Source organism: Carassius gibelio, chromosome B15, assembly GCF_023724105.1.
Source record: "Carassius gibelio isolate Cgi1373 ecotype wild population from Czech Republic chromosome B15, carGib1.2-hapl.c, whole genome shotgun sequence".
Lineage (NCBI taxonomy): Eukaryota > Metazoa > Chordata > Actinopteri > Cypriniformes > Cyprinidae > Carassius > Carassius gibelio.
In genome coordinates this window covers 5,944,170-5,966,174 of record NC_068410.1, presented here as the reverse complement: position 1 = coordinate 5,966,174, position 22,005 = coordinate 5,944,170, and the positions used below count along the sequence as shown (strand labels likewise).

General features: G+C 35.0%; 1 protein-coding gene across 49 annotated transcripts in view; it reads right to left on the bottom strand.

Annotated features, from left to right (window-relative positions):
- Window positions 1-287: 287 nt before the first annotated feature.
- LOC127972866 (B-cell receptor CD22) overlaps window positions 288-22,005 on the bottom strand; it is a 47,243-nt gene continuing 25,525 nt past the window's right edge. For 14 of the 49 annotated variants that reach the window (XM_052576714.1, XM_052576724.1, XM_052576715.1 and 11 more), the window contains 11 exons: window positions 17,710-17,994; window positions 17,305-17,574; window positions 16,933-17,039; window positions 3,444-3,597; window positions 2,739-2,826; window positions 2,484-2,592; window positions 2,205-2,335; window positions 2,069-2,126; window positions 1,863-1,975; window positions 1,676-1,730; window positions 288-929 (listed from right to left, as the gene is read on the bottom strand). In XM_052576714.1, coding sequence (XP_052432674.1) covers window positions 687-929; window positions 1,676-1,730; window positions 1,863-1,975; window positions 2,069-2,126; window positions 2,205-2,335; window positions 2,484-2,592; window positions 2,739-2,826; window positions 3,444-3,597; window positions 16,933-17,039; window positions 17,305-17,574; window positions 17,710-17,994 — 1,613 coding nt within the window. In that variant the 3' untranslated portion in view covers window positions 288-686. Of the gene's footprint in view, window positions 930-1,675; window positions 1,731-1,862; window positions 1,976-2,068; window positions 2,127-2,204; window positions 2,336-2,483; window positions 2,593-2,738; window positions 2,827-3,443; window positions 3,705-3,989; window positions 4,260-12,418; window positions 12,991-14,456; window positions 14,515-14,589; window positions 14,721-14,870; window positions 14,978-16,031; window positions 16,120-16,778; window positions 17,040-17,304; window positions 17,575-17,709; window positions 17,995-22,005 lie in introns of those variants that run through there. The other 35 variants (XM_052576727.1, XM_052576734.1, XM_052576710.1 and 32 more) reach the window with 34 other exon arrangements.

The window sequence follows — 22,005 nt, the reverse complement described above, 5'->3', positions numbered from 1 at the left end:
ATTATTATTATTATTTCTTAATTGACAACTTTAAAGGCAATAATTGTTATTTTTTATTTATTTTTTCACTCTCAGATTCCAGATTTTCAAATAGTTGTATTTTGGCTACATATTGTCCTATAGCTGAAAACTTTCAGATTATGTATAAATCTCAATTTGTTTTGAAAAAATTGACCCTTATGCCTGGTTTTGTGGTGCAGTGTCACATCTGTAAATTATGCTGATTGTTAATTTATTTTCTGCTATTTTTGTATATGACTATATGATTCAATTATATTTTTGTCAAATTAAAGTTTCATATAAAATTATTTTATTTGTGAACAGTTATTCAGTTTTATGCAAGCAGTTAAATGTTCTCAGCTTGGCAGTTCAGCAGTACAGAATGCAAATGTTTAAAATACAAAGCAATGTTGCTGCATTACACACAATGTAGCTAAACTACATTTTCAGGCTTTTTTTTCCACTCAAGAATTTATCACACAAATATATGATTCATTGATGCATAATGAAAAAGTATTTCTAAAGAATGATTACTATTATTTTATCACTAGTATATTAATGAAACAGCAACTCACTGTAAAAATAAAAACAACACTTTCAAACAACATTATATTGACTAATATTATAACTATAAAAATTAAGGATATAATACTTAGTTTTAATCTTAAATTGGAAACTCCTTGTGTTTATGTTTTAATGGTGGAATATTCAGTTCTGTCCTCGTCATCAGAGCTTGAACTGCTTGAGCTTGAACTCTTCTGCTTATGTCTGGGTTCTTTAACAGCAGACTTGGCAGAACAAGACACAGTGGAGTAATTCACTTCATCTTCTTCACTGGTATCAGATTCACCATCCATATTTGGGAATGGAGGATTTTGCACACATGCAGAAGAAACATTTTCATAATCTGGATTTTCTGACTGGAAATTCTAGGAAGAGGATAAAATAATAAACAAATGTTCTCAATATACAGTTGTACAAAAAGTGCTCCATACAATTTCTGGTTTATCCTTATTCTGAACACATTATTGTGTGTGTGTTTGTTTTGTAGGCATATGCAGGGCCCGATTTACACATAAACATTCTAGGCATGTGCCTATGTTTGCTCGTCCAGGAGGGCCCAAACACAATGAAGAAATATAGAATATTTTTGTTATACTATGGGCTGTCTACAACAGTAGATGAAACAAAACACCATATGATAATGCACAAATAAATATAGCAAAAAATAATATTAAATATTACAACTATTCCCATGTTTTCCACCTTTTTTATGTATGGAAATAACGCTTTCTTTCTCCCATTCTCTCCCACAGACACTGTATTCCCATTACAGCTGTCTAAAAAGTCAAAGCCATGGTTAAACTGGTTATCTCTTGAGACTGGGTTTTGATTGCATTTTATTCATAGAGATTCAGATCTGGCAGCTTGTAAACAGCATTGTTGTAGAAATGTACAATTTCTCAATTACTTGTAAGATTTTCTGCTGAGATGTCATTTTTTTAGATTTCCATATGCGCATCATTGCCACAAACCACATGCTTCCGCACAGAGTCGAAGCGGAAACAAAACAACATTATTCACTGAGTTGCATGCAGTTTTATTTTTCAACTACTAGAGGGCCACAAACTACACAATTTAACTTATAATATTCTGACATATTGTGAAGTCTTACCATTTTCTGCTTATTTTTGGACACCATTGCGTAGACTGCTGAACCTTCAGGTACTCTAAAATCAGTCATACATATAAAAGCATCATTAGTGCATCTGTCATATATTTAAATGAGCATTGAAATTATGTAATAATAAATATAAAGTTCTAACATATGTGTAACTTCTGTAACTTTTAATCTGTGTTACCTTTTTTCTGGCTCAGTTTGCCCCTTGAAATCAAAAGTGACATAATTTAGGGTAGATGTAGCAGTGCCATTGTCCATACATCCAGTTTTTTGTTGTTGTGGGGACTGTTTTCTCTGTTAAAAATAAAAATAGACAACTTTCTAAACATAAAAACGTCAGTTGTTTGGGATACTGATAAAAAAAAAAAAAGAACAACATTATCTCACCTGTTTCATTTGAGGTAATTTAATAGCAGCATACACCGTGTGGATATTAGATTTCGGCCTTGAGAGAAAAAAAAAAAACGATGAATTAATTTCATTACAATTAGTGTATGTCTACAATTAGTTCTGCTGCTATTACCTTGGATCAGGATCCTGTGCTCGAGTGGGATCTTGGGAATTGGGTATTGGACGTGATTGATTAACTCTTCCATAACCTGAATCAGGAATGCCCTCCACTGACAGATTCTCCTGGGTATCATTACGTGATCCCTAAGTGATTGAGTATTTCAAACAAAACAGGATTTATCTCTTATTAAGCAAACTGATATTTCATTTTCTAGGCATGTGAAGGTGTAAAGGTGATTTCAATATTATACTGTGAGTAGCCCAGTTGTGAAACAAACAGAAGTCAAATAACCAATAAAAGTAAGTTTGTCATTGTAGAAGAGCGTGACAGGAATACTGGAAAAAAGCACAAAGGATTATCTGTTCCACTTTGCTGATATGATCTTGCCTTGATGATAGTCCTGTAAAATATCAAGAGCAATAATTGGAATCACTGACAACATCAAACTTGATAGGGCTTCTAACATACAGATGAACTAATAAATGATACAAGCTTATTTAATTATATTTTCTCACTTAACATTTAGAAAAAGAAAGAGGAATGCACCTGCGTATCAGAAAGAGGGCCACAACAATAAGAATCAACAGGAGGATGATGGGTAAGGTAATCTGGTAGCACACCATAAGAGAGTTACCTAAATTAAGAGAGGTTTGGGGAGAGATCAAGACATCGTTTTTAAAACAACCCTGCATTACTTAATTCATAAATTTACTCAGATAACCACTTAAAAATTTACAAACTGTGGAAGAATTTGGCTTTAATCATGCATTTACAATGTGCTCATGTATAATTTTACCTTTATGCGCAGTATGAAATATTTACAGCTAGTATTTGATATAGGTATTGCAGTACGAACTGGCGTCTTTACTGTAAATGTAAATAAGCAGGATCACATGCTTCAAAGTAGAATAACAGGCTTTAACATTGTTTTTCAGAGAAACAAGTAGGCCTATGTGAACTAACCAGGTTTCCTAAAAAATCTTTAAACATACCATGGTATTTTCATGCTTTCATAAAGGTTCCATGGAGTGAAATGCAGAAAATTATCCTACACCCTGACAGATATCATTAAAATATTAGTTGACAAAAAAAAATTGCTTGGTTATCATGGTTATGCCAAAGAGGCAGTTGTAAATAGAGGGTAATGTCTAAAGTCTGGTGGAAGAATTTCTAGCTAAATGCAGCTAACATTTTATTCCAGGTTGAGTATTTTGGAAAATACCTATTTAGGATGTGTTATTTCATACTCACTGCCAATAAATAACATGATGTTTTCGGATCGTGATTCTCCGATAGCATTGGCTGCTGTACAGTAATATATTCCTGGGTTCTGAGGCTGAACAGTGAAGTTCTGATGTTCTGACAGTACGGTCACGTTGTCCTCCTCTCTGTACCAGTTGTAGACCTTGGCAGGAGGATGTGCATCTGCACTGCAGGTCAGAGAGACTGGAAACTCCCAATTCCACTGAGTTAATGTTGTCATGTTATGGACAATTTTTATGATTGGAACATCTATAGGCAAAAGGGGATACATATATTCAAAATATTTGGTAGATGGAAGCAATGACTATTTGATCAATTGTTATACAACGACAAATTTGGACAGTGTGATATTAACACAGCCACCATGACAGAAGTCATTCATTAGACTAGTTAAACTAATCACACAACACTGGACAATCTTATATCTGTCAGAAAAGACAAATTCCAAAAATTAAGAAGCACACCCCCCCCCCCCACCCCCCTCCGCCACAAAAGCTAAGGTGTGTCAAATAACTGGAAGAAATAAGTACTCACGTTTCACCTTGATCTCTACTAATGGAGATAGTGTTTTTCCAATGGAGTTTTGAGCAATACAGGCATACTGACCAGAGTCAGAGATTTCCAGAGAAAGAAAGTGTAGTCTCTGTTCATGTTTCTGTTCAATTGTCTTTAAATGGCCATTGAAGTCTTTCTTCCACTCGTATGAGGATGGAGCAGGATCGGCGTGAGCCTCACATGTAAGGGTCAGCTCACTCCCACATGTTTGTTCTCCTTTAACACTTACAGTCACATTTTTGGGTGCATCTGTATATACACAATATATATAAAAAGATGAAACTCAAATTATTTAGGAGAAGTAAATCTCAATGTCCAAAATGTCAGTTTGGTCACTTTCAAGTAAAATGAAAGCATCTCATGTCTCCAAAAAGTCATTGAAACTTTATTTAAATAATAATAATAAAAGATTATTAATTTAATAGTAATTATTACTTTTAGCTTTTGTTTAGTTTCTTGTTTTCCCTCAACTTTCTTTTTGTTCTTCTTGTAACTTACTTATGTGAAGATAATTATCATCTAATATGCTTTTGATAATTAGAATTTAAATTAGTTAATTTTGCATAAGCTTTCTAAATGATATGAAGTAAAATTAACTATCATACATTTATTAGCTGAATATTTATTTCATTATAAACAATAACCAAATCACTTTATTAGTTTGTTGGAGGTGCAGATATATAAAGAAGTGCTACAAATATTATAAAGAAATACTTACACTTTACAGATACTGTGAAGTTATTTGATATTTCTGTTCTGATCCCGTTATCAGCCTGGCATTGGTAAGATCCTCTGTCCGCTTCAGTAACTTTACTGATGATGAATGTCTCGCTGGTTTCACTCTGTTCTTGGGAATTTTTGTACCACATGAACTGATAGACTGCTGGGTTACCTCTCTCGACTAAACACTTGAGTGTCAGTTCATCTCCCTCTTTGAGATCTTTAATGTTAACAGGTTGCACTTTGACACCCTCTGGACCATCTGAATAATGCAGTGCACAGACACAAGAAATGCATATTTAACAATAAATGATTTTAATAGATGAAGTACTGAAGTTCATAATGGTTATGAGGTTCTTCAAAGGTATCTGTTTACATAAAACATTATACTCACACTTCACATCAATTTGAATGATATTTGATTTCTTCACGCCATGCTTGTTTTCAGCTTCACAGTAATATTCTCCACTGTCTTCTGGTTTCACATTATTTAGTTTCAAGTCAGACATTTGTTGAGACTTTTCTATTCTCTCTTTTTTGAACCATGAGAAGCTGACATCAGGCTGACCTCTGCTGGTGCAGGAGAGAGTGACAGAATCTCCCTCCTTCACATCCTCAGAGCTCACTGTTGCTTTTACCTCTTTAGGTGCATCTAGAGAAGAAACCAGATGAAGTGGGCAGCTGGAGTGAATAATGCTCAGTCAGTGACTGTTTACACTAAATATAGAGTAATTGTTTATAAACACATGATATACAAACTCACATTCCACAGACAGTGTGATATTCCTGATCTGGCAGCTGTCCTCACTCTTCGCTCGACGACAAGACAGAATCCTTCCGTCATCCTTCCATGTCACACTGAGCTTCAATTTGGTGATCTTTCTGCCTTCTTTATCTTCTTCAGTCTCTATAATCATATCATTCGAAAATGAGGACGTCCATTCTTGCTTTTGTCCTGATGTATGAATGAACCACTCAGGATGAAGATCACAGGAACCAAACGTGGAACAGCGAACAGTGAATTCTTCTGACTCACGGACTGGGTTATTCAGCTCTGATGGTTCAATGTGCACCTTACAAGGATTGTCTGGAATCAGGAAAAGAATAAGGAATGAAAACAAGTAAGGCAGAACCTGTACTCAAAAAAAAAAAAAAAAAAAAAAAAAAAAATTATATGTATGTATGTATATATATATATATATATATATATATATATATATATATATATATATGTGTGTGTGTGTGTGTGTGTGTGTAAGCTTATTTCTGTCTCAGAAAAAAAAGATTATTGTGTCTTTTTACCTCACAATTATGACTTTTTTCAAGAACGAGTTCTGGGAAAAAAAAATTTAATCATGAAAAATAAACTCAGAACTGCAAAATATTAACTCACAGTTCTAAGAAGAAAAGTCAAAATTTTAAGTGTGTCGTATTTGCAAGAAAAAAAAAGTAAAAAGTGGAAATAAAAATCAGGTTTTTTGTTGTTTCCTCTGCAATTGTGACCAAAGTCCCCCCTAAGCAGGATAATCCACAAATAGCTGTGCAAAATTTAATTTAATTTAATTTAATTTAATTTAATTTAATTTAATTTAATTTAATTTAATTTTTGACATGAAGAAAAAGAAAAGTCAGAGGAGTGCATTCACTTTGTTTATTTATGAGATACCTGAGAAGCAACTGCATCTTCATGATGGCTTCAAACAGTCTGGGTTTTATTATTGGTTGTTTAAAGTTTTTGGAGACATTTTTCACATTTAGTTTCGTTGTTTGAAAAAAAAAAAGAACTGCTAAACATCTTTTTTGTGTTCCATCGAAAAAAAGAGAAAGTAATACGTTCAGATTTGAGGGTGAATAAATGAAGACAGATTTGTTTTTGTAAGATAAATTCCATTTGAATATCATTGCTCACCTGTAACTTTGAGATTCATAGCTGCACTCATATATTTCATGTTGCTGGAAACAATAAATCTAAAATTGTAGTTCCCACTATCTTTTGTTTGAAGATCGGTGATTCTTAAATCACATTTGATCCAGTTGTTTTGGTTTTCTTGTGATGTTTCATCAGTGATGTATTTCACTCTGCTGGAGTAACCTGGCGACTGGGGACGTTCTTCTGTGTTACTGTATAAAATAGTCCCGTCAAACATTTGTGATATTTTATTATATTCTGGATCTTTAAACCACAACAGAGTATATTTTCCATCCTTTGTTTTTTTGTAAGAACAGGGGATGGTCACACATGATCCTTCATCAATTTGTTCTGTTTTCTCAGGCACTTTTATTAGTTCATTGTTTGAGCCGGTGAAGGAGCCCATAAGAAGAACTGCCGGAAAAACAACACCAGTCACACTTTCATTTTATATTGATAAATTAGGACAATAATTTACAAAAATCTGCATTCATTATATAGTATAGACAATTCATACCAAGCAGAAGCAGAGGAATCCCTTCAGGAATCATCATTCTGTCTGCTGCTAATGAAATAAATACAGTTATATTACTCGGTGGAGCCCCGGTTTCTTCAGAACAAGCCCTGACTGCACTTTTGGTGCGTAACGTTGTGTGTGGATGAGTATGTGTATTTTTGTAGTCACAGCTGTTATTAAAAATTATTTGCATCTCACAGTTGAATCAGTCTGTTTCTCCTTCCCCTTTTCATGCTGAAAGTGTCATTTTGGCAACAAGCAATTTGATAATTACTTCTAATTGTTTTCTTTGTTTTGTGTGTGTGATTAAATTATTATTTATTTTGTCACCATATTCTATTCAAACTGCATTTAAAGTAACAAACAAATCAGGCCTACTGCCCCATGATGCAACTCATTTATTGCTATAGTAAACGACTACTCTTTTTTTCATTAAATGGTTACAGTTAAAGACTGCCCAAAGAAACATTTCTACGCTATTATGACATAATCAGATGCCAAAAAAGTATTGTTTGAAGAGGCATATTGCTTTTTATGCATGAGATTTACAGTTTAACTGATAAGGTTAGTAATCTGACAGCAACCAAATGTATTTTTACCACAGTAAAAAAAAAAAACACACAAAAAAAGATAAAAATCTTTTACCTTGAACTTGAATCTGTTGTTCTTCGATGTGTCTTAAAAATTTTAAAACCAAGAAACAAAAGGAGAACTTCACTCTAGTGTATTTCTAACTTGTCATATTTGCATAGTTACATTTACGACATAAAAGAAACTAAAAGCACACTTTCCTGGTAGAGATAAAGAGATACGTTAATACTGTCATCTAAGTTTGAAGCTCACATCCTGTGGCAGTGGTTTAGTTCAGAAAATGAAACCCCCTCTAATGGAGGTGTCTAATGTGCTGCTATCAGCAGACTAATGGTGCAGCTAGGAAAAGATGGGAGATGTTCAGGATGTGTTTATGACCACGTATAATGTATATATACTGTAATCTAACAATTTGCTGAATGACCAAACCACATTGAACTAAGGCCTACAAATCATTTCTAAGATGATTTCTACTTTTAGGGAAATGGAAAGAATGCTGGAGTTTTAAAATAATTAATTAATGGTCAGACAACAACAAATAGTCCAGCATCAAGGAAATCTAAAGGTGACCTCTCATTAAAAAAGTTTCAAGAGATCATCATCATAGCACACAACAAGAAAAAATGATCAAAACATATTTATACACCAGTCAAGAGATTAAACCACTGGTCTCAAACTCAATTCCTGGAGGGCCACAGGTCTGCACAGTTTAGCTCCAATCCTAATCAAATCCAGCTAATCAAACTCTTCAGGATTACTAGAAACTTCAAAGCAGGTGTGAGTTGGAGCTGGTTGGAGCTACACTCTGCTGAGCCGTGACCTTCCAGGAATTGAGTTTGAGACCACTGGATTAAATCATCCCTCTTTTTAGTGCAGAAATTGTGGACTTACAGGATTGCAAAGGTGAATTAATAGCTGGAGTTGCAGAACAGGCAAGTGCTAAAGCTAATTCGCAAAGTAGAATAGTTGAAGAAGAATTCTACACTCAGAGGTGGTGTCTACAACTACACAGAGCTGAAGAAACGGAAACCAAAAATGTTAAAATCAAAGAGAATGAAACCTGCCATAACTCTAAACATTGTACGTACATTGTAAGGACATGTAAGTACACATTCTATAAAATAAAGTGCAATTGAAAGATCCATATCTTTGCAATTAGTATACCTGGGCCTGAATTCACAAAACCTTTTTTCTTAACACTAAAAGTTCTCCTAAATAGCAGTAAAAGTTTTAAGCTAAGAGTTTTCTCTTAAAACCTATTCACAATGCTGCTGAGACAAACTTTTACTATGGAATATAGAGAAGTCTTAAGCTAAGAGTAAGGGTGGAGCTAATGAACAGTACTTTCTTCCACACCGAATACCCATGGCTGAAATGCTCTTGGGCAAGGCACTGAACCCTCAGTTGCTCCCCAGGCGCTGGAGCAAATAGCTACCCACTGCTCCGGGTGTGTGTTCACTGCTTACTGCTGTGTGTGTGGGTTAAATGGAGAGCACCAATTCCGAGTATGGGTCACGACTTTAACTTTCACTTTTCAATTTCACATATTGTAGAGCACAATGTTGCCATCTACAAAAGTATAAAAATAAAAAATATTTTGTGTGTGTATGTGTGTGTATATATATATATATATATATATATATGGCGAGACAGGGTGATCCAAAAATAAGCAAAAACCAGGTAACCAATCCAAGAACAAAACACGAAGGCAAGACAAGGCAGGAAATGAGACAACATGGGTTAAAAATTCAGAAAATTTCAAATTTTGATTGGTAACATGCATTGCTATGGACTTCATTTAAAACTTTAGAATCAATTTTATTAATACATACACTGCTTTTATATTTATACATAATTTTCAGATTATGTATAAATAAATAAATAAAAAAAAAATAAAAAAAAATTGGGAACAATTAGGCCTATTTGCTTCTCATAACAAACTTGTTGCTAATTAAAGTGTTAAAAGTGGAAAAAAGTTTATAGACCACGAATTACAAGCCATCCTACTGTAGGTGTATATGAATTTATTCTTTCAGAAGAATCTAATATAAGTTATATTAAAAATATAAGTCTTTGATCTTCCAAGCTTTTTAATGGCAGTCAGCGGGTGTTACAGTTCATCAGTCCAAAAGAAATGAAATAAAGCGCATCCATCAATAATAAAAAAGTGGAGAAGAAGAAGGGATGATTTCGAAAAACAACAACACACCACTCTACGGACATACATACTGTGTACTGTATAATACTGTATATGCTTTTAAAATGGCACAACTTTTTATATACCTGAAAGTACATACTTAACATCAGTCAGTGTTACACAGGTCCGGTCTGTGCGCGTGCGCCACCTTTGACACGTCCGCAAGCGCAGAACCTGCGATAGTGCGAGTGCGACCAACCCATTCTCAGAGAGTGCAAAGACTGTACGTGGGTTAATGTGTGCGTCACTGAACAAAAGTAAGTTATCTGATTATTAAGTTAGTGATAATTGCTAGTTGAACAGTTCATTATAAATGTGTTTGTTGTGTCTGTGTTAGCACGTTGTTTAAACATTTATCAGTGTTAATCGCCAATCGCACACGTTCAAGCACGTTTGAATGTGCCTTGCTGTGCTGTCATGATCATAATGACTCGAGTTCTCTCAAACTATGGTGTAATGATGTGAACGAATGTCAGATTTAGTATCCCACTGTGTGTAACTGCCATATTAGCAACTAAATCGCTGTTTATTTGATCTTTATGGACACGATGTTCATGCTTCTGTGCAGTTTATGCAAATTACCTCATAAAGTGGTTTGAGTATGAAAGCAGTTTCCATTTCTAACCACAAGGTGGTAGTGGTGTTATGTTTCATTGTTCACATAGTGTGATTCTTTGATAATATTTAACCTGAGAATTTAATAAGAAACTAAGTATTTAATGTGAATGCCTTTGTAATAATATTTTTTAAACATGTAACTTATTACAATTCTTATTCTTTTTCTATTGTAGACCACATACACACCCACTCTCACAACAAATACCCAATTGATCACCTGCAATGCCCATGTACAGCTGTGTTGTGTGCATCTTGGTTGCAAATTACTCCTATTTTAAGAGAAATGTAACTCTTTGGATGGTATCAGACCCTGTGTTTTGACTGACAGCCCTTGAGCATGGCTAGATATCAGACCTCACCTAATACAGTCCATTTAGTCATACTCCAAAACAGTCAGTCAGGCATTATAATATGATATCTGGATAATCCAGTACCATTTAATGATAAAACATTAGTAATTATAATTCATAAGCATGTATGAATACACAGAAATTTTAACTGAATTTAGGACTGGTGGTGGTGCTTTGTTTGTCATTCAGTGTTTCTGTAACAAAACAAAAAAAAAAAAGAAAAAAGCGGAAAAAGACAATAATAATCCGAATTCTACCAATAACAACAGTAAAACATGCTCTAAAGATGAACAAGCTGCTGGATTCATGAATATTAATCAGGTTGTGTCCATTTGCAGGAACTGATTTGCTGAAATCAAAACAGTGACGATAAAAAGTAAGCACCAGCCAATGAGATTGTCGTTTGCACATTAGTTCCGCTCACTTCTAGAAAACCTGGCAGTTTAAAAAAAAAAAAGATGAAGAAAACAAATTCCAAAGGACCATTATTTTGACAGGAAAATACAACAAAGAACACTGTTTATATGTGATGCACCAACTCTGCATGATATGTAAGACTCGCTCGCTCTCTCTCTTTCTCACTTCGCGCATGTGAGAGAAAGCGACGTGATTCGTGCGCCTTCACATTAGAGTTTAAGCTACACCAAAGACACAAACACAGGTATGCTGTGCATCCATTGATATATACTGAAAATTATCACAGATCGCATCATGGAGAGTGAAACTCAGAAGCGCTCAGTCAGAGAGAGTTCGGTGAATTAATATATATCTGTGCTAAACTTACACTTAGCCTCAAACTCACACTGGCGAGTAAAATCTGAGAATTTATTAGACATATATTAGACATTTATTAGGCTAACTTTATACATCATTTAGTCACCCAAGTGAAGATTTAGTCACATATGCGAGTGATTTACTTGCAATGTAGAGGGTTGAAGAGACTGGTTTCCTTTGCTAAAGTACGAAAACTTGGCTTCCTATGATGCTGTAAACAAACATTGGTTTTCATGAGACTTGTGCGCATGCACAACGGCGACATCTTACGTCATCCTCCCAGAGCTGCTTCCGTGTACAACTGTTGGTGCAAGCTAGTTTAAAGTGATTATTACGTTTTGAATATAGATAATTATCTTACAAAAATTTATCAATTCAATACAGGAGGCCTTGTTCACCCCCCGGAGCCGTGTGATGCATTTTTTTATTAGGGATGGATGGCTTTATTTCACTAATTTTGGACTGATGATCTGTACTTGGACTTTTTTCTGACTCTTTTTTTAAAACTCTGATTGGATTTGTCTGAAAGAATGAAGTCATATACTCCTAGGATGGATCGAGGGTGAGTAAATAATTAGCTAATTTTCATTTGTGGGTGAAATATCCCTTTAATTCTTGAAATCACTGAGCTCTGGAGACTTTTTTGTTTGTTTGTTTTTAATTCACAGTTTTATGCAGTCCAACCAGTCAAATGCTCTCATCTTGGCAGTTCAACAATGGCCAGTAAAAATGTTTAATGAAATTACAAAGCTTTATTGTTGCCTTTCACACAATGTAGTTTTCACAGCATTTTTTGCAATTTTTTTCACCCAATTGCAATTATCACACAAATATATGGTACATTGATACATAACGAGATAGTATTTTTTAAAACATTGTCAATTATATTTATTATTATTATATTAATGCATAGCAACACACTGCAAAATTAAAAAGCCACACTTATAGATCACAATAAAAATTTGTATAATATTTCAGTTTTAGATAACATTATATACTGTAGAAAAAATATTATAACTATAATACAGATTAAGGATATAATACTTAGATTTTATACTTAAATTGGAAACTCCTTGTGTTTATGTTTTAATGGCTGAATATTCAGTTCTGTCCTCATCACCAGAGCTTGAACTGATAAGGCGGCTCCTCTGGTTATGTCTGGGTTCTTTAACAGCAGACACAGTGGAGTAATTCACTTCATCTTCTTCACTGGTATCAGATTCACCGTCCATATTTGTCAATGAAAATTTAGGCACACATGCAGAAGAAACGTTTTCATAATCAGGATTTTCTGATTGGGGATTCTAGGAAGAGGATAAAATAATAAAACACATGTTCTCAATATACTGTAGAGTTGTATAAAAAGTGCTCCATAAAATTTCTGGTTTATCCTTATTGTGAACAACTTATTGTAAGTGTGTTTGTTCTGTAGACATATGGTAATACAATAAAACTATTATGAATAGAGCATAATTATGTAAACTATTTTTTTAGCGAGTACATCATTACTCGTACAAACCATGTTTTTATCTTACCTTGAGTTACAATACTAAGCCTATTTTTGATTTTTGGACATGTCAGGGTGGATTTTGTGGGAAACTCCATACAGTACATACACACTTCACCTGTGTGCAGTACTGGGCAAGCTACTTGGAAAATGTAGTGAGCTAAGCTACATCAACAGTAGTTTGCTACATCTAAGCTACATTTAAAATTAAATTTTTATGTTGAACACGTTTTATTACAAGTCAATGCTATCTCAGTGCTCAAAACTGTCAGTCAAACAGATAGGCAGGTGTAATTGTTTAGTTTAATAGTTTTTTGTGTTCCTTATCAATTTGGCAACAAAAACAATCAAAATACATGTAATTAACAATGTGTGCACAAGTAAGTGTATGCACCTGTTGCATGGGCATGTTTAATATACTGTAGGCCTTTGCAGAACAAAATGCAAGACCTCCAAACAGTACAAAAAAATGGCCAGGCTGGACCCTGATAATTTTTACAAGCAGCATCTGAAATCATATATTCTCTCTGTTATCTCGGTCAGTGTCATGTAGTTGTCGAGGTACGGCCACAGCAACTCACTCCTCGGGATTAACTGTTCTCCGACCTCATCCTATGCCATCATTTCATCAAATAATTTTTTGCGTGACTGGCCATGGAGTGTTACCATCCGGAGCAGAAGGTGGCGGTAATGCATCATAAAGATGGTTGGTTGCTATCCACCGTAAACACGAACAAGATGAAGTAGCGCCGTCGCGTCACTACTGATCCAGGATCAGCGATCTTAGCAGTTGTATTTCCTGCTTTGAGTTTGAGCTTCAGAAATGCTTGCGAAAATGTAGCTTGTGTGGAAGCTACCGCACTACTTGGTAAAAAAAAAAAAAAAAGAGCTTCGCTACTGAAAAGCAATTTGATTCAGAAAGTAGCGACGCTACTGCCCAACACTGCCTGTGTGTGTGTCTCGTCATATTCGTAAACAGAGAGAGACAATTCTTTCTACTCATATGGTGTGGGAGTAGCAAACAGCTGGAAGATTGTTGTCACAATGAGAGAGAAATATTGACCTGATCATGGAGTTGTAAAATCAAAGGATCTCCAAACAGAGCAGAGTTTATAAGCAAAAATGGAAAGCAAAAGAGTCTGTAATAATACCTGAATCAACATGGGTTTTTTTGAGAACTCCCAAGATTTGAAACTATTTAAAACTGACCAGAGATGTCTCATTTCGTACTCCACAGATAAAATGCTTTGGGAATTGTCTTACCTGTTTCATTTGAGGTAATTTAATAGCAGCATGCACCGTATGGATATTAGATTTCGGCCTTGAGAGAAAAAAAAACTATGAATTAATTTCATTGCAATTAGTGTATGTCTACAATTAGTTCTGCTGCTATTACCTTGGATCAGGATCCTGTGCTCGAGTGGGATCTTGGGAATTGGGTATTGGACGTGATTGATTAACTCTTCCATAACCTGAATCAGGAATGCCCTCCACTGACAGATTCTCCTGGGTATCATTACGTGATCCCTAAGTGTTTAAGTATTTCAAACAAAACAGGATTTATCTCTTACTAAGCAAACTGATATATTTCATTGTTTAAAAAAAAATGCATGTAACGTTGGTTTCAATATTATACTGTGAGTAGCCCAGTTGTGAAACAAACAGAAGTAAAATAACCAATAAAAGTAAGTGTCACTGTAGAAGAGTGTGACAGGAATACTGGAAAAAAGCACAAAGGATTATCTGTTCCACTTTGTTGATATGATCTTGCCTTGATGATAGTCCTGTAAAATAACAAGAGCAATAATCAGAATAACTAACACCTTCAAACTCAACACCTGATAGGGCTGCACTAATATGCAGATGAACTGGTAAATGATACAAGTTAATTTAGTATTTGGTATTATGGTATTTTTAACTTAAACTGCTCCTATTATGCCATTTTTAAGGTTGCTAATATTGTTTCACGAGTCTCCTAAAACAAGTTAACATGCATGCAAGGTAAAAAAAAAAAAAAAAAAAAGTATATATTATTAAATATATAAAATATATTTAATTTTACCTAATTTCTAAATGGTTCATAAACAACTCGTGCGAAGCAGTTAAAAGAATCAGTCTTTCTAAACCCCTCCTTTCTGTAAGCCCTCACTGCTGTGACTGCTCAGATGGCCCAGTCCTTTGTGATTGGTCCAAATCCATAGAGAGATCTGTCTGTGGCTATGGATTGGTCTACCGCATACAGCGCGTGTCGGAAATGAAATGCCAATTGCCATTGCATAATGACAGGCCTGGAGACTTGTCAATACACAGAAAAGATGTTATGGATCTTAGCTTACCAACTCAAGCCGGAATCTGACGATGAAATGAATGAAGTGGTTGATTGACAAGAGACTGATTGATAAGCATGACTGAAGCAGGACATTTCTCAGTGGTAAGTGTCAAGTGTTGATAAGTTTGTGGTAATTTTGAGATTTGATCAAAATTTACTCTCACAGCGTATGATACATTGTCTTCTCGACATGATGTTAACCACAAAGAAATTTTACTCAGTTTGTGGGCAGGACCCTAAATCATGGGCGAACATTATGCAAATGTGTTACTGTGTGACATAGAGCTGTAACAGAATAAGATTAAAATCCCTGATGACTCGTTTAGGCAACTGAGAGCTGACTTTTTGACAGACAATAACTTTATCTATCATGCACTGTCGGCTTTACAACTTTGCAGATAGTTTATGTCCACATACAGCTACAGTACATGACACACTGCATGAAAGGTTATAGTCGAAAAGGCATAATAGGGGCACTTTAACATCTATAAAAAGAAAGAGGTATTTACCTGCGTATCAGAAAGAGAACCACAACAATAAGAATCAACAGGAGAATGATGGGGAAGATGATCTGGTAGAACACCATAGGAGAGTTACCTAAATTAAGAGAGGTTTGGGGAGAGATCAAGACATCGTTTTCAAAATAACCCAGCATGACTTAATCTAACCCAAATTCAAGAATTTACCCAGTTAACTACTTAAAGAAGTACAATTTGTTAAATAATTAGGCTTTAATCATGCATCTACGATTTGATTTTGTATCATTTTCACTTTTAAAAATGGGGGGGGGGGGTTGTAAAATATAGCTAGTGGTTGATGTAGGTATTGCAGTACAATTTCAAAATATTAGAAAAAAGTGTTTTCCACCGACTGGCGACCTGGAGTCTTTACTGTAAATGTAAATAAGCAGGATCACATGATTCAAAGTAGAATTACAGGCTTTAACATTGTTTTTCAGAGAAACAAGTAGGCCTATGTGAACTTAGCATGTTTCCTAAAAATCTTTCAACATACCATGGTATTTTTATGCTTTCATAAAGGTTCCATGGAGTGATGAGCAGAAAACTATCCTACACCCTGACAAATATCATTAAAATATTAGTTGACACAAAAAAATTGCTTGGTTATCACGGTTACGCCAAAGAGGCAGTTGTAAATAGAGGGTAATGTCTAAAGTCTGGCAGAATAATTTCTAGCTTAATGCAGTTTGAGTCATTTGGAAAATACATATTTAAGATGTGTTATTTCATACTCACTGCCAATAAATAACATGATGTTTTCAGATCGTGATTCTCCGATAGCATTGGCTGCTGTACAGTAATATATTCCTGGGTTCTGAGGCTGAACAGTGAAGTTCTGATGTTCTGACAGTACGGTCATGTTGTCCTCCTCTCTGTACCAGTTGTAGACCTCGGCAGGAGGATGTGCATCTGCACTGCAGGTCAGAGAGACTGGAAACTCCCAATTCCACTGAGTTAATGTTGTCATGTTATGGACAATTTTTATGATTGGAACATCTATAGGCAAAATTATATGAATATATTCAAAATATTTGGTAGTTGGAAGCAATGACTATTTGATTTATTGTTATACAATGACAAATTTGGACAGTGTGATATTAACCCAGTTATAATGACAAAAGTCATTCATTAGACTAGTTAAACTAATCACACAACACTGGACAATCTTATATCTGTCAGAAAAGACAAATTCCATAAATTAAGAAGCCCCCCCCCCCCCAAAAAAAAGGTGTGTCAAATAACTAGTAGAATAAGTACTCACATTTCACATTCATCTCTACTAATGGAGATAGTGTTTTTCCAATGGAGTTTTGAGCAATACAGGCGTACTGACCAGAGTCAGAGATTTCCAGAGAAAGAAAGTGTAGTCTCTGTTCATGTTTCTGTTCAATTGTCTTTAACTGTCCATTGAAGTCTTTCTTCCACTCGTATGAGGATGGAGCAGTATCGGCGCGAGCCTCACATGTAAGGGTCAGCTCACTCCCAAATGTTTGTTCTCCTTTAACACTTACAGTCACATTTTTGGGTGCATCTATATATACACAATATATAAAAAGATGAAACTCAAATTATTTAGGAGAAGTATTGCTCAAAGTCCTAATTATCAGTTTGGTCACTTTCAAGTAAAATTAAATCATCTCATGTCTCTCAAAAGATTATTACTTACGAAACACAATTAGCTTTTGTTTAGTTTCTTGTTTTCCCTCTTGACTTTCTGCGTTGCACTTATAGACTCCTGCATCTGACTCGGTAACATTCAAGTAGACTGTCACATTGTTTGATGCAGATGCAGTGCTTTTTCCTTGATTGTTCTGAATATATGTCAGATTCCCCCGAGGTCCTGTCACTGTCAGGTGTGACACAGGATTGCTTTGAACCGTGCAGATAATGGAGATCACTTCAAACTCTCTCGCTTCCCTCTGCATGATCAAACTGAGATTAGATGGAGGATCTGCAGAGTTTAAAAGAAAAAGGTCTTAATTACCTATTTGTGAAATCATTAACTTTGATTAGTTAAGGTATAGGTTTTAGAGCAAAACAGACTTACAAAGGACATCAACTTTAACAGCGTGTGATCCTGTGCCCATAGTGTTGGTAATATCACATTTGTACTGTCCTGCATGTTGAATGGTCACTTTCTCAATGTTTAACTGTCCAGTTTCCATTGATAATGGGTCAGGAGACAGTCCAGGTGTGTGCTTCCATTTGTATGTGTGTGGCTGAGGCTCAGCATCAGCTGAGCATGTCAAAGTCAGTGAAGTGCCCACTTTTACAGAGGTCGAGCCCTCTATTTTGATGCTTCTCGGTGAATCTGTGAGAGACATTTTTTTGCACAAAAATGTTACAATTTTGAAGATATTGTTGCAAGATATAAACTCAGAATTACAAGATATTTTCTTTATTTATCATTTATTTGTACAGGGACAACGCACAACAACAGTGTTGCGCCAGAGTTAGCTATAAAGCTCATTTGCATCTGCAGTCCCTGGAGACAAACTTGTAATTCTGAGAAGAAAAGACAATTCTGTGATATTAACTTGCAATAGTGGGGGAAAAGTCTAGTTTTGTCACAGAATAAGTAAGGAATAAGTAAGTAAGGAATAATTGACTCTGGGCCACTGAATTATTCGGAAAAAATTTTGACAATTTTTTGACAATTTTGAAGAGCATTGTCACAATATAAATGAAGAGATTTATCATCTAACATGCTTTTGATATATAGCATTGAAATTTGTTAATTTTGCATAAGCTTTCTAAATGACATGGAGTAAAATTAACTATCATACATTTATTAGCTGACTGTTAAGAGTTTGATTTAATATTTAGAAGATGTTTAATTATAAACAATAACCAAATCACTTTATTAGTTTGTTGGAGGTGCAGATATATAAAGAAGTGCTACAAATATTATACAGAAATACTTACACTTTACAGATACTGTGAAGTTATTTGATATTTCTGTTCTGATCCCGTTATCAGCCTGGCATTGGTACGATCCTCTGTCCTCTTCAGTAACTTTACTGATGATGAATGTCTCGCTGGTTTCACTCTGTTCTTGGGAATTTTTGTACCACATGAACTGATAGACTGCTGGGTTACCTCTCTCGACTGAACACTTGAGTGTCAGTTCATCTCCCTCTTTGAGATCTTTAATGTTAACAGGTTGCACTTTGACACCCTCTGGACCATCTGAATAATGCAGTGCACAGGCACAAGAAATGCATATTTAACAATAAATGATTTTAATAGATGAAGTACTGAAGTTCATAATGGTTATGAGGTTCTTCAAAGGTATCTGTTTACATAAAACATTATACTCACACTTCACATCAATTTGAATGATATTTGATTCCTGTGTCCCATGCTTGTTTTCAGCTTCACAGTAATATTCTCCACTGTCTTCTGGTTTCACATTATTTAGTTTCAAGTCAGACATTTGTTGAGACTTTTCTATTCTCTCTCTTTTGAACCATGAGAAGCTGACATCAGGCTGACCTCTGCTGGTGCAGGAGAGAGTGACAGAATCTCCCTCCTTCACATCCTCAGAGCTCACTGTTGCTTTTACCTCTTTAGGTGCATCTAGAGAAGAAACGAGATGAAGTGGGCAGCTGGAGTGAATAATGCTCAGTCAGTGACTGTTTACACTAAATATAGAGTAATTGTTCATAAACACATGATATACTCACTCACATTCCACAGACAGTGTGATATTCCTGATCTGGCAGCTGTCCTCACTCTTTGCTGGACGACAAGACAGAATCCTTCTGTCATCCTTCCATGTCACACTGAGCTTCAATTTGGTGATCTTTCTGCCTTCTTCATCCTCTTCAGTCTCTATAATCATATCAGTAGATGAGGTGGACGTCCATTCTTGCTTTTGTCCTGATGTATGAACGAGCCAATCAGGATGAAGATCACAGGAACCAAGCGTGGAACAGCGAACAGTGAATTCGTCCGACTCACGGACTGGATTCTTCACCTCTGATGGTTCAATGTGCACCTTACAAGGATTGTCTGAAAAGAATATGGAATGAGAACAGGTTAGAATTTCTCCAACAAAGAAATATATTCGAGTTATTATAGTTCTGAGAAAAAAAGTCAGAATTGTGAGATATAAACTCAGTTCTGAGAAGACGAGCACAATTTTTAATAAATAAACTTGTAAATATTGGAACTATATAAGGCCAGAATTGTGAGTTAAAAGCCACAATTGTTTATTTCCTGTTGTACTACAGGGCCGTTTAATGCTTGAATCTGATTGGCTGACAAATGTTCTGAGGTGTGCAGTTATTTTCTGGGAAACACACGGCGAACATATTTCCAGGCAGCTCTCCTGACTGCATTACAGTTCCATATCACTTCACACAGTAAAACCGTAATTCCGGTCACGCAGTTTGCACAAAAAGATGTTGTCAGCGCTGCCCTGACGAGTGTTTAGAGACGCACAGAGGTACGTTAGCCTAATTCACACCAGCTCTCTCTTTCTTTCTTTCTCTCTCTCTCTGTCTCTGTCACTCTCACTTTTTTTTCTAATAACTTCATTAATAACTGCATAAGAATGCTATAAATGGCTCAAGCCTCCATTACCAGCTTTAAAATAACATTTTGGTACTAGCAAAAGAGGAATTAGATGAGATGCGGAAGAAATAATCCTACTCACAACAGCTAGTACAAAAACCAGACAAATCTCTTTAAGTATATACAGTATTCTGATCGATGTCTTGACGTGTGGTAAACGTAGTATAAGTGGAATAATTAACTTTGAATTATTAGAAAAATAATGCACACCCCGAGGTGTAACGGCCACGACGCGAAGGTGTGCATTATTTTTTGTATAATTCAATGGCCCAGAGTCAATTATTCCTTACTTATTCTGTGACAAAACTAGACTTTTTCCCCACTATTGCAAGTTAATATCACAGAATTCAGTCTTTTCTTCTCAGAATTACAAGTTTATCTCCAGGGACTGCAGATGCAAATTAGCTTTATAGCTAACTCTGGCGCAACACTGTTGTTGTGCATTGTCCCTGTACAAATAAATGATAAATAAAGAAAATATCTTGTAATTCTGAGTTTATATCTTGCAACAATATCTTCAAAATTGTAAGAAAAAAGACAGATTTGTGAAATCTAAACTCAAAATTCAAGAAAAGAAAAAAGTCAGATTGTGAGATAAAAAGTTGAAATATCAAATTATTAAAACTATAATAAAAAAAAATCAAAATAAGTCACCCTCATGTTGTTCAGTTTTTTTATTTATATATATATATATATATATATATATATATATATATATATATATATATATGTCTTGGTAAAAAAAGTGACAAAAATAAAGGATACTATTATTTCGAATATTCTTAATGATGATCACTCTGTCGTAGTTTTATTTGTGTGATTAAAAGATGTTTATTCATATTTGGAGAATTGTGGCTGATTATGAGACACACGAGAACCATTGGTAACCTCATAAAGACTTCAAATAGTCAAATACAGTGTACAAATACAGGAACTATTTTATTATTTGCTAAGTGTCATTTTTGAAGGCTCTGTTCCCATTCAGATTCTTCGTTTAATAATCAATAGCATGGTCACTGCCAATGGCCTCATGGGCAGGGTGCCAACATATAACACATATACATATATTGAGTCATGACTCATGGACCTTTCCTGATCTTACCAGCCCCTCCTCCCCTCTCTCTCTCCCTCTTCACGTCCTGAGTACTGTCCATATCATATTAAAGTCTAAAAGCCAATAAAATCTTTAATAAATAAACGCAGCATGAACTTTCTGAAAAACATCTATTTCATGATTAAAGAAATATAGATAGACATGAGGGTGAATAAATGATGAACATATATATATATATATATAAGAAAACAGCCTTTATCACAGCATCAAATGTTTGCTCACCTTTAACTTTGAGAGACAGAGCTTTACTCATGAACCTTGTGTCTGAAA